The following is a 13,975-nucleotide window of genomic DNA, read 5'->3' on the forward strand; positions in this document are numbered from 1 at the left end:
CTTGTTAAAGACATCGAGCGCCAGCAGGTCCGTGTCTTCTTTGTCACTCTCCGGGATCCCAAAAATACGTATAGAATGTCGGCGCCCATATTGCTCGAGGTCGTCGACCTTCAGGTGACAAGACACCTCCAGCTCACGAATTCTATCGTGCAGCTGTTTGTTCTCCTCCTTCAATGCCTGAAGTTCCTCGAAAATAGATTTCACAGCCATTGATACAGCACTGTGGACAGACTCTTCGATTTGCTGTCGAATAATGAGGAGGGTCTCTTCGGACAATGCTCCAGAAATAGCTGGCTTCGGAGCATTGACCTCATTCTTCGGTGTGCCTCTATTCGGTCGAACCATCGTGTACCGTTAGGTGGATTTACACTTTTATAGGCGAGAAGGTGAACTGAAGATTTAGGAATGTTTTTTCAAGATAAATAAAAAGAGTGTGAGTTAATCAAAAATATAATTTCACTATTGAATTAAGCTCGAGAAACTGAATAACTAGATGTATAATTTGAAGTGAATTGAACTGTATAACCCTACGAAATATCTGTTAGAAGAAATAATGAAAAATTTTGAAATGACAGTAAATGAGAATCCAGCTAGTTATTTAGGTTTGGAAATAAGACAAAACAAAGAAGGCATTTTTGTAACACTGACAAGCTATTCTAAGAAAGTTCTTGAAAATTTTAGTATGACTGGCAGTAAATATCAAAATACACCCATAGTAAAAAATGACCAAATTGAAAAGCTTAGAATAGATTTTCCCTATAGAGAGGCGGTAGGTAGTTTGCTATACTTAACTAACAAAACAAGACCTGACATGTCTTTTGCAGTCAACTATGAAAGCCGGTACTTAGATAACCCTAGTGCTAAAGATGTACAAAATGTTAAGAGAACCCTAAGATATCTAAATGGATCAAAAGATGTTGGTTTATTTTTTCCCAGTTGTAAGTCAAATGTATTGAAAGTTGAAGCATATTGTGATTCAGATTATGCTGGTGATCTAAATGATAGAAAAAGCACAAGTGAGTATGTTATATTGTTGGGAGGAGCACCAATTATTTGGAGCTCTAGAAAGCAACCAATTATTGCCTTATCCACAGCAGAAGCTGAGTATATTTCTGCTGCAGAGTGTTGTAAAGAATTAAAATATTTGAAGACTACTCTTTCAGAATTGACTAACAAAACTATAAATACAGTACTTAATGTGGACAATCAAAGTGCTATCAAGCTAATTAAATCAGGTCAAATGAACAGGAAAAGTAGACACATTGATGTCAGGTACCATTTTGTAAGCGAACAATTTCATTATGGCATGTTTGAAATGAAATATTGTTGTTCAGAAAAACAGCTAGCTGATATATTTACTAAACCATTATTGAGTAACAAATTTTCGAAGTTTAAAAATATGTTGGTGAATATGTAAAACAAGTAATACAAGTGATGACTTTCTAACAAGTAATTCTGATTAAAATCTTTATTATCATTTAAGAAATAACAATTTAGATGTAAACTGATTTTTCGTTAAAACATTTTGACATTAAGGAGGAGTGTTGGAATATAATAATTCATGTAAAACTATATTTTGTATTATTTCTATTGCAATGTCAAAATTATTTATGTGTTTGAACAACTATGGTGGCAGCACTGTCATGGTGATTAAAACGCAGTCGGTATGTAAAATCGTTTTCTTTGTGAGTTTCCCTCGTCAACTCTTTATTCTTTAAAAGTAAAACTAAAACTTTATCAAAGATATCATAAGTTGTGCTATTTTTGTTATTTTTGTTTGTTTGCTATGTTATGACTAAATATCATCAACCTCCCTAATAATAAATTCTACGTTCACTCCTACTTCAAGGGTATTAGTTTTAATCCAAGTGCCAACTTCTCAAGGTATTCAACGAGAAATAACATGAATTACAATCTTGTACTTGAACTAAAATAACATCTGATACAATGAAATAATATTATAGCTAAAAAATTGTGTTTCTAGCTATGAAAAAACAGCTCTTATTTTATAGTTGGAAATATTTTTATTCAGATATAACTGAAAAATGGTTAGTAGAAAATCATGGGAATAAGGTTTGGTATTAAAACTACTATCTACATTAATTATAATATTACCATTTTCCTAATCTGTAAACAAATTATATTACCAGAATGGTACGTAAGAACGTATAGTATGATTTATATGACCAGTATGGTCTGTAAAAACGGATTGTATGACTTATATGACCATGCATTAGTGATAAATATTATAATCAAAAACACTTCACTTGAATGGGCTACTTTTTTACAAATTAATAAGAACAATATGAAAACTTGTAGTACCCTTTTTTATTAAAAATATTACAACGACTAGTTTCGACCATAACTTAGATCATAAATAAGAAATAAATTAATCATATGAAAATAAGCATATGTTCATATTAAATAGTATAAACTTGTTTATTTATTTTCCACATTTCAACTTGGAAATGACCTAAGTTATGGTCGAAACTAGTCGTTGTAATACTTTAAATAAAAAAGGGTACTACAAGTTCTCATATTGTTCTTATTATAATCATTACAACCTTGAATAAAGTTTAAGAAAATGAAAGTTGTATAGTCTTTATTCATTTGTTTCAATAGGGCTACTTGAACGTTATACATATATATGTTTTTAGGGGACATATATCTTTTTTTTAGGGGACACGAGTACTTCCGGTCAATCACGCTATCATCAAGAGTCAAAATGGAATTATTAAAATGAATTATTATGTTCAAGTAACAAGGATGAAACTTTGATACTTGTTTATTTCAAATGATAATTAATTTTAACACTTGATAATGGTGATTGAACGGAACTAGTCGTGACTAAAAGAAAATAAACAAGGGTACTATAGTCCGTGCAAACCTTGGTTTGCAGCACGGGGCTGTATGCCCAATGTTATTTCAATATAGATGAACACAGGAGCTCTCTATCAAGGGTTTTTTGCTGATTTATGCGGATTCTATCAGAAAATGAAAGAATAAGACGTTAATGTTGTTAATACCATTATTTTATTTGAAAAATAATACCATAGTACCCTTTTTTTTAAAAACAACTTTTCAAGATAAAATAATATAAAAAAACTAGTTTAAGATGTTCAATACATTCTCAAGTTTTTAAATGAATTTTAAAGGGTACTACGGTATTATTTTTCAACTAACAAATCAAGTAACCCTGAAGAAATACGTTATTAAAAAATATGGAAGTACCATTATACTTGTTCAAAATCAATTTAAATTACAGAACCAGGTTTCATGGCAACACCTGTCACCTGTCTGGTTTATTTATTTATTTTGAGATACGGTACATATGAGAGTACAAAGATAATAATACCTTGACACATAACACAAATAAAATAAAAATTGTAGTGATGTGATGTGACATCAACGTCTTATTCTATCAATTATGGAAAATATACCACATCTCTTACCATACAATCAAACTACAAATCAAAAAGGCCTACTCTTTCTTTTTCGCTCTTTCTCTCACACAATTAGCTCACAGGCTCTCTCTCTCTCTCGCTCGCTCTCTTTTGGTAGAGAGTTAGTGGCGAGGATATTTTTAATATTCTTTCCGAAGAATGGACATTGATATGTCCAAAGCTCCGCCAATTTATGTAGATGCATAACAATATAATTATCTATAGTTATTATATTACAAATTACTTTTTCATATCATATACAGTTCAATAATTATTTTCTTAGTCTATATTATGTAAATTCATCTATAATTTTGCTGTATTGTAAGCTATTGTATATAAGTGTATAAGCCAGTATATATTGTAATCTACATAAATAAAGTACTCAATCTCTCTCTCTAGATTCTGTGAATCAGCTGCACTGTTCTCCATAAGAGCAATGCTGCAATGTAAGGTTTGCACAAACTATAGTAATTCTTAAATTGTATCAGCAGCATTATTTGAGTTTCAACGTTGCAACAGTTTACGTGAGTCGCGCATAGATTCACTAGATTAATTTGATACTTTTCTGAATTCAAATAATTCATCAATATTGAGAATAAAAATGGACTCACCTGTTAGGATAAGCCACAGCCTATCGGTAACATCTGAATACTGACGTTCTCCAGATTTCAGTTCCGTCAGAACACTGGTAAGAGTTTGTTCGTTATTTTTCCCGGAATACCAGTCATATGAAAAGTTTAAGGCGCTTGTGATTTTCTCTGATAAGGGGGCATTTGTTTCGGAGTTGCAGATCCTATGGGGAAGGAATACCGATTTCTGCTGCTCAGCGTGTGGATAAGATTCACTGTCATTCCATTTGGACAACAGCTCGAAATAGCCGTGAAGGAGCTCCAATTGTTCCCATAAAATCTGGACAGCGCTCCCTTGCAAGCCGACAGTTCCATGCAAATTCTGTCACAACATTCAAATCAAATTTTATTTTAGACTCTTCTATATATTATTATACAACGGAAAACGGCAAATCACTCAATTGGAAAAATAATGTATCAGAAAAAAATAATCTGGGCGTGGATATGGGCCATATTACATGAAAAAAATTACATACACACACAATAGAATACATTTCATGCAAACCTTAATTGTTTTTAAATCACTTAATAATTTTAACTATACTGTAATTCGTACTACTTAGAATGTAGGTGAAAAGTTTGAGAATGGGAAATATTTCATATACATAGGAGATTATTATAGATGTAATAGAGGATTTTAATCGAACTTTTCTGTTACTAGAGAATGTGGACTGTATTTTTGAAAGTAAGTTTATTTTTGAAATAGGAACTTGGTCATTCGTATTAGTATATACTTACTGTAATATTTCCTGGTTTTTAATACTTGATAAAATTTATTAGGTTCTACTTTTGAAGTATTTATTCAATTTTTGCTTCGTATTTTCAAAATTTGTTTATCTAAAACTGAATAATACCTTCAAAACTGTTTGACATGTGCGGTATTCGCAATTCATCTCTTCTTGAAATTCTGAAAAATGTTAAAATTGACCTAATATTGGTAGCTTTGGTACTCCTGTCACAACCTTTGGAGCTTCTGAATTTCAATATTCACAATTACGACTTACTTTCTATTTTCTAAATAATATTTATTTACTCTTAGCTCAACACGTGATTAATATGCCGTAATAACGTAATTTACTCTAAAGAACTAGTAAATGTGCCTAAAAACGGAATTATTAACTATTCATAATTAACATACCATTTTTATTGAGGAATTGGTGATGGGAATTTTGAATGAAGGCTCTCTCCAGAAAACTTGAAAAGTGATTTTTCCCACGTTATTTTCATTTGCAGTACTTTCTCGTTCTCCCAACTGAGTTACTGTGAAGTCGCACATCACTTCCGTATCAATCTAAACACACAAAAATACGGTATATAATAAATATTTATGAATTCTTAATTAATTTTTTAATGGAACAGCATAATACATAGTCAATTACAGCTTGAAGACAGCACTTCATACAGCTTGCACAATTACAGAACCTTTGATAAATAAATTGAACACTGTAATCAGAGATTTTTTGATGATGAAATAAAACCACCACATGTTGTCTTTGTCACTGGTAATGTTTCATTATTCATCTTATAGAAGTAAAATTTATTTTATTTACTCTCCAATTATACAATACTGTAAAAGAATTAGTCATATGTAATACAGAGAATAAATATACTACACATGAGTAACAGTGTGCGAAGAAGAGTCTGAATAGGTTTTTACATTGTGTTATATAGAGGGAGTCTATAATCTATAATCTTCTATCTTCTTTAATATAATAAAGGGAAAAATCGTCTTACACATCTACAGGATGGAAAATTCACGAATGACGCATCATCACGTCTGAACTACTAAACTGATTAACTTGCAATTTTACATAAAGATTCTGAGTTTACTGAGGAAGGCAATAAGCCTATTTTCATTGTTATTAATCAATTAATTCTAATTTAATAATAAAAACAAATTTATTCAATTTGTGATTCAAAATTTATGCAACTATAAAGCCCAACCAAACAGGGCATACTCAAAGTGACTCCATAGCTTAGTTGATAGCGCGCGCGGTTCATGAATCAAAGGTTGCGGGTACAAGACCTACCAAACGCATTTTTTGGGTGGAAATTTTCACCTCTTATAAAGATTATCCACGCATTTTTGAACGAAATAATAAATAACTATTCAGTTTCTTTATGTTTCCTGGACATGAGAAGATTGCATTATTATACTACACCAAATATTCCCCGGTGCAAAGCACGGGCTACCTTCTAGTTACTAGAAAATGAGAGGCTACATAAAGCACGGTAGCTCCAAGAGGTAAGGAATATAATACCTGTATTATAATACCCAGTGATAGATAAATCGTACCCAGTGATACGTATGTTCTTCCTGAAAACTAGATGAGAGAATGTGAGAAAAACTACATAAAAAAAATAAATATTGTGAGCTTAAGGCGCTTCACTGCAGCCTTCAAGACATAACGTCCAACTTTTATTTTGACCATTTCCAAATTAGTTTAATGTTGAAAAAAACTGATGGATTAGACACTACTTGACTACAGACAAAATCTTGTACAATATTATACGAGTATATTACTCTTTTATAACATTCCTTTTGTCGTTACAAATGTATGGAAATAAAAATATAGTCTTACCGATCATCTGATATGAATATTGTATCAATTGATTAAATAATTTTTTTCTGTTTCAGCTTTCAAGAGATGAATTAAAGGCACTAGTTAGTTAGAGTAGGACACTAACCTTACTATTTGGTGATATATAACTTCTGTGAATGCCCAACATATCCTCGACTGATGTATCTTCATCTGTAAGTTTTAGCACATGTCTGGTAATACATGGACCGTCAACCGAGCAACCAATCATGATTTGCTGTTGACCACATGGCTCCATCAGAATCCATAAGGGCTTAACAGGCTTCAAATGCATGCAAGCGTAGGAGAGAATACTTCTGAAAATGATAAAATTGCAAAGTAAATTATTGATAATAAGAATTTTCTGGAGACAATGATTTTCAATACAGTTTTGAATTTTTATCTACCCATCCAACATTTATTTGTGTTTGAGGTGATGCTCTTATTACATGAGAAGAGTGTAGAAAGATGATAATATAATATAATTATGCTACAAGGCGAGCGTCTATACATTTTAAAGAGTGCTGGAACCAATGTTTAATACATTTTTGTTTAAACATTTATTCATCAAACCAAGTTCAAGTATTTATGGATTGTCAATTCAAATTAAACATTAGGGCTCTGAAAGTGGAGTATGAGATTATGGCTGTAAAACCGTGTTGAAAAACAGAACAGAGTGGGAATTAGTTAAATTGTTTCGAGAGCTAATGATAATAGCTATATTATAGTGTTGCGAAAAAGCATAGCCAAGGATACGACATGTTTGCTGATTTTTTATAATTTGGCTAGCGGTGTCTAAAGTCAGTGTCGATGTTTTTTACATTTGAGGTGCATATCGTGTAGTCTGCGATATCTATAATTTTAAAAAGTATCTTTTGTGTCTAGTAACAAGAGCTACAGTCATCGAGTGTTTCAACACTTTGAGTACAGAATTGAACTAGAAACCTCACACTATAATTACAATACTTCACCATCAGTAATATAAGACACTAAAAATGACATCACATAATTTCATTATTTGAAGAGGTGTCCAGTTTCTTACCAGAATTCTAAATAAATTGTTTGATATGAGAATGAATATCATCATCACATATTTCAATTTCCAGTTTAATATTGTTTGAGATTAGGTTTGTGATGCTAAATCTTTTACTACCCACACTCACCCCACAGTTGGAAAAAGTTAACCTCACAAGGATATGAAATAAAAAACCATTGACAGACTCGAGTCTGGAGACTGATTATTGATACTTGCAAGTCACAAACCTGGCTTCAATTTCAGACAATGGAACATGATCATCAATCTTATCTTTTTGGATGATTGAGGTGCCGCATCTGAGAAGTGACTCATTCATATCAGTGTTCAAGGGCTGACCACTCAGATCAAACTCTGAAACAAAGCATTAACAATCACATTACTTATTATTTTACTAATAATATTACTGATTATATCTCAACAACTTACAATTATAACCTTAAATAACTGGTGAACATTTTTGGCTTGTAATAGTAGAAAAAATGAATTATTTTTCGAAACATCAAATTACACAGATACATCCTCCTAATATCAATATCTGATACACTTGCAGCCTGACTTTAATTTTTTGCTAGGTATTCCAGTATTTATTATTCCCTAATTTATAAGTCCCTATCATGATAGAAAATACCATGAAAAGAAATGATCATGTTGATACTGGATTCCTCAGTTTTTATTCTTTAGCAAAACTCTGTATGTAAGGCGTCAATATATCAAGGTTGGGGTAAAAGTGAATACTGAATTTTGTTTGTTTAATAGTAGCTCGAGCATATTAAGCATATATGTCACTCGAGGCTAATCAAAAAGCTTTGGTAGCGTAGGTAGAGGTATGTAACTCATGTTGAGCAGGCCTCAACGCACTGCTTTTATCCCAATGTGACAGATGGCGTGTCTTCTGTGTTGGAGTATGGCAATGAACGTACCAAACACAATAAAACCAACCGCAAGCAAAGTATTGAGGAAGGCAGTCAGCTAAAAACAAACAACTTTTTTCTTTATATTTGAAAGCTGTGAGCTATACATCTAGCTAGACCACCTCAACATAAACCTAATCCTAATAGATATGTTTGATTGCGAAATGTACATAAAGCTACACAACCAGCTAGACCACCTCAACATAAACCTAATCCTAATAGATGTGTTTGATTGCGAAATGTACATAAAGCTACACAACCAGCTAGACCACCTCAACATAAGAGTACCCTCACATGATTGTTTGGATACCGTATTTCACTACATACCAGACACACTCTCTCGATAGGTGTCCTTAGGTGGACAAATGTTTGTAGATAATGACCCATTAAGATCATCAGAGCCATCATATGTTATCTGGAACAATGCGGAAAAATAATGAGATTACATTTTTAGAGCTCACGATAAAATTATTGACAAATAGATTGCTGGTGATTGTATGAGACATATCACATAAAATGTCATGTTCAATCTAGACTCGCCAAATATGTGTATGATCACATATTGGATGCACGCCTGTGCATTGTCATGCATGACCAAGCGCGCATTTTTAAAATGTACAAAAAAGACCACTAACCACTAACAGTAGGACATGCATGATAAACATGTCGCCATTCATTTTTGCGTTATCCCACCGAAAGGCTTCAAGCGAAATTTTTTGAAGTTAGGTTTTTGTATCTCCGATTTGTTGTTTGTTTACCTTCGCTGATCTATTTGATGTTGAATCATTTTCCTATTATCCTAATTTGTAATACACAGTGGTTTATTTATTGTTATTGTTTCTTTTATGTTAGAAGCCTCTCGCTGATGACAAAACATGCATGATGAACATGTATGAGTAATATATGATAATCATGCATATTTATCGTTAGCATGCATGCTACCCTATCGTTAGTGGCCAGCTAGAAGGGCAACACCAACTTTCTAAGACTTTGTTACTTGTACTGTCTTTCATAAGACTGAAGCTCCGCATTCCTATACATTTATTTTCCCAAAAAAAAAAACAGAAACCGTGGAAATGATTTATTCTATAGCACTAAGTTAGTCTGCAAATGTACTGAAACATAGTGGGGCGGATCGCTTCACAATAATATACCGCATTGACCCATTTGAATACATGCATTATTTACAAAAGCTTTGAAAACACTTAAAAGCTTTAAGCTACAAGTACCTTCGCTGCTCCGCTAACTACGTTTCCAGCTTGAGGGGTTTGCTCTGGAGAACAGAAATTCACTAGAACAGGAGTTTACTCTTGACTTGTGATTGCTGCGTTACAAATTAATTAAGATGCAAAGTTTTGCCACAACCTCCCAGATGTAAGTTACCTATGAAATAAAGAGTATGTACCTCTACATACGTTCATACTTCCTGTGATTCGGTCCGCCACTGTCCAGTTAAAATTGCATGTTGCCTAGTTACGGTAATGAGAAAAATAATAATAACATTAGTTTCGCATTTTCATGAACTATCCTATTTAAGTAATGAAGCTTAATGTAACTTACTTCTTTTCGAATAAAGATAATTTCAGAATGATCATCCACACCAAAAGTATCAAAACACTGAAGATATTTGGGTTTTTTGAATTCAAAAATAATATCATCATCATCATCATCTACATTTAAAGATTCTCTGAGAAACTTCTGAAGCTGGTTAACGTAAGTTTCCATCCTACACAACTAGAACATAAATTACTAATCAAAACTTTATGCTTTATACTCAAAACTTTATGAACAGAATAAGGCAACAAACAAATCCAATAAAAAGTTACAGCCAGAAATTAACCTACATCTACATGTCAAGTTAAAATTCAATATCCAATCTTTCATTTGGCGCCAAGGACCTTAGACAAGTGCGCCAGTAGAGTAAACAAATCATACAGAGTATGGTTGAATCAACGAGCTTAATATAGTAAACCATAGAGCGGCTGTTGGTGTGCTTTCAGCGCTCTCAATGTGTTACACGACTAACTAAGGGCAGCCATGACAGAGAGAGGCAAGAAGAGCCTCTATTCCTCTATTAAATATATTGAATTGCCTGTCTGCCACTGCAGGAATAGGTGTTTTTGTGAGTTAAATTGATTTCTGTGACTATAATTTTTATTAAAATTATTATGATACAGTATTTATGATGATGATGGTATTGCAATCTTGACTGGAATGAACTATAGACATCAGCTTACATTATATTATATTATGATCATGTATTCATGTTAGGCCGGTATTGTTTGATGTTAGGCCGGTATTAGTTCTATGATATGAAAATAGTTATTTGTGCAACTAGTGCGCAAAGTGACAGTTTGCTGCACCGAAAGAAACGTTTACGCCCGAGCCGTAGGCGAGGGCGGAATGGCTTCTTGAGTGCAGCAGAGGAACTTTGCGCACGTATTTCACATTTAATTTTTCCTACAGTTACCATTGAATATGAGAAGTGGTTGATTGAATGATTATGGGTAAAATGATGGCTGAAATCCATCAAATGTTTGTGTGTGAGTGTGTGATGCTGTTATTAATAGCAACTTTAATTCATTTAAAAATTAATAATCCAATTGAAGTTGAAAATTCTCAGCCAAAATTCTCATTTTTATTCATTCAAGAATCAGAAAAAATACAGATGGAACAAAAACTTCACATTCAAAATACACGCCAACAGCTTGCTGGCTGAACCGAGATGCAAGATGGCTGAACACAACAAGATGGCTGAACCGACAAGCGCACGACCTAGCGGGAAGAATCGTACCTAAGTTTGTTTCATCCAGCTAAAAATTACTGAAACACGATTCAGAAATTTAGACTTTTGCTCAAATTAACAAGAAAAATGCTCAAAGTAAACTGAAAAATATTTATAAAAATAACATAGACAACAGAGAATATTTATTGTAGTATTGTTATGTTTTTTATTATTTTTATTTATATGAATATCGAACGGTAATCATTTAACCTCAAAATTTGAATTTTATAATGTATATTTGCTACTTTTCTCATTTCTTGGAGTTGAAATAATAATTATCAATAGAAAAGAACTATTATTTATTATTTAATGATGAGAATTCATAAATGATGATTATTTAATTATGATTTAGATGAACAATATTCTTGTTTTGGATTTCTAGATTGGGATTTTATCATAAATGTAGGGTAGCCATTGAAATGATTCTTATCTAAATCTAAACACAGTTTTTCCCGCACTAGAGCGGAAAAGTGAATCTTTGCGTTCTGTAATCAGTGCAGGAATCGTCACTTTTCAAGGTAACTGTAGGAAAAATATAATTTTGTACAACTTATTTCATATGATCTGCATATGACAGAAATATTACCGTCTAATACCAGCCTTAGTTTGTTATTTTTTTGACTATCATATTTTGCCTTCTTGTTATGAACTTAGAGTTATGTGGATAAGTACCGTAAGCTGATATCAAAGAAACGTCTTCATAAATTAGTTTTTTGAATTCCTTACTCAAAATAACATAAAGAATAATCCAATCTCTAAAATAATAATTTTGCAGTTACGGTATGGCATTTCAACTTAGTAGAGCACTTAGTATGACTAAGCAGTATTAACACTTTAACTTAGGCTACATTAATTTCACCAAAGCTTCAAGTAATAGTATCTCAAGTCACAAGGATGGGAAGAGGCCTTTTGCAGGCGAGAATGATGTTTCTATAGTGAGGTCCACGTTATAATGACAGTATTTTTTCAACTTTGGTTTTGATATCTTTGTCTATCATTCGACAAAGCCGGTGGTACTACCCTTTTCTAGGTCCACAACGATGTCAATTATGTTTTTGACAGTGTAGAAATATAATTAATTAATGGAGAGAATCGGCATCGCTATTCTCCTATCTTTATCCACTGCCATTATAAAGTGGACCTCACTATAGTCAAGGCGTTAGCCGAGACTAGAATTTCATTCGAGCACTGCAAAAGACATTCACGTCAAAGTAACTTACACTTTTTTTGTCATAGTAATATAGAAAAGAATAATTGAGAAACAGAAAATATTACTACTGACATTACTACATGCATTCTATTAAACATAACCTAGTTTACAAGTTTCGAATCAGGAATTTCTTGATTGTAGTTGACAAAATTTCCACCTGGAGCGCTAGAAGGCGGTTATCGTACCAGTTTTGCCATTCCTAATCCGGAACTAGGAAACATACTCGACTGTAAAGAAAACATAATATGATTTTATTACAGTATAACATACTGTAATGAGAATCATATGTTTATTTGTTCTACAATCAGCTGTTTACCGGCTTGATTTCATGGATGTAAAACAGCTGAAATCGAATGACTATGACAAAAAGCATTTTAAACAGTTAATTTTATGGATGCAAAACAATTGTAATACATATATTTGAAATGCTCGATAAAAATTCAATGTAGTATTTATTAAATATAACTGATTTGCGCCTTGCATTTTATGCAAGTTCCCATTATATCTATAGGGCCATTCAAATTTTCCGCCACTTCTTGCCTCTCTCTATCATGGCTGCCCATGTTCAATTCGTAACAGGAATAGCGGCCACTCAGCCACTCTATAGTTTACTATATTCTAGCTCGTTGGGTTGAATGCAGTTTCGTCAAACCACCGCCTTACAACCTTAGACCAGTAATAGAATAGACACGGTGGGGAGTCTAGCCTCTGAACCCAACATCTACTGCCAAATCCACCCATCTTGACGTCACAACCAAGCTAACAACAATGCATTGTTCAACAACAATGTAAGTTAAACACCACAAATACTTACACAACAAACTCAAAAAAGTTTTCTATAATTTCTTTACGATGCGTGACGTCATTGCTGTGACGTCAGGATAGGTGGATTTGGCTGTAGATGTTGGCTTCATCGACTCTCAGTATGAATATACAATGAGCCGTGTCTATTCTATAACTGGTCTAAGGTTACAACCAAGGAGGATCGTGGAGTAGGTAAAACTAAGTTTGGATGTCTCCGCGCATTCTGGCTTGTGCATCTTTTCGGCCATCTTGGTTTGACCAAAACATTGCACTTGCACTGCAGTCATAGCATTAGAATCTGTGCTAATACGTTCATTTAATTGACTTTTAATTAAAAAATAAAAGTTTTGATCAAAATGGTAACCTGTTGTGCATTTGGATGTACAAACAGAAGTTCAAAGAAGACTCCAGGAGTGACTTTTCACAGATAATAATTAATAAATTCAACAATTTGTTTACTCTTGTTAAGGTTAACCTGTTGATAGATAGATAGGCCTAGATAAATGTCTTTTATTCACACTTAAATCGATAGATGAATAATTTTATTGTTCAGTTCAAGCATACAATACAAATAAAAT

General features: G+C 32.8%; 1 protein-coding gene across 1 annotated transcript in view; it reads right to left on the reverse strand.

Moving 5' to 3' along the window:
• Positions 1 to 10,526, reverse strand: part of LOC111045227 — a 29,755-nt gene extending 19,229 nt beyond the window's left edge. Inside the window, exons 1-6 of the mRNA XM_022330583.2 lie at positions 10,159 to 10,526; positions 8,926 to 9,013; positions 7,915 to 8,038; positions 6,761 to 6,968; positions 5,211 to 5,363; positions 4,055 to 4,394 (exon numbers count right to left, since the gene is read on the reverse strand). Coding sequence (XP_022186275.1) covers positions 4,055 to 4,394; positions 5,211 to 5,363; positions 6,761 to 6,968; positions 7,915 to 8,038; positions 8,926 to 9,013; positions 10,159 to 10,323 — 1,078 coding nt within the window. The 5' untranslated portion in view covers positions 10,324 to 10,526. The remainder of the gene's footprint in view (positions 1 to 4,054; positions 4,395 to 5,210; positions 5,364 to 6,760; positions 6,969 to 7,914; positions 8,039 to 8,925; positions 9,014 to 10,158) is intronic.
• Positions 10,527 to 13,975: the final 3,449 nt, after the last annotated feature.

This window comes from Nilaparvata lugens, chromosome X (genome assembly GCF_014356525.2).
Source record: "Nilaparvata lugens isolate BPH chromosome X, ASM1435652v1, whole genome shotgun sequence".
In the NCBI taxonomy this organism is placed as follows: domain Eukaryota; kingdom Metazoa; phylum Arthropoda; class Insecta; order Hemiptera; family Delphacidae; genus Nilaparvata; species Nilaparvata lugens.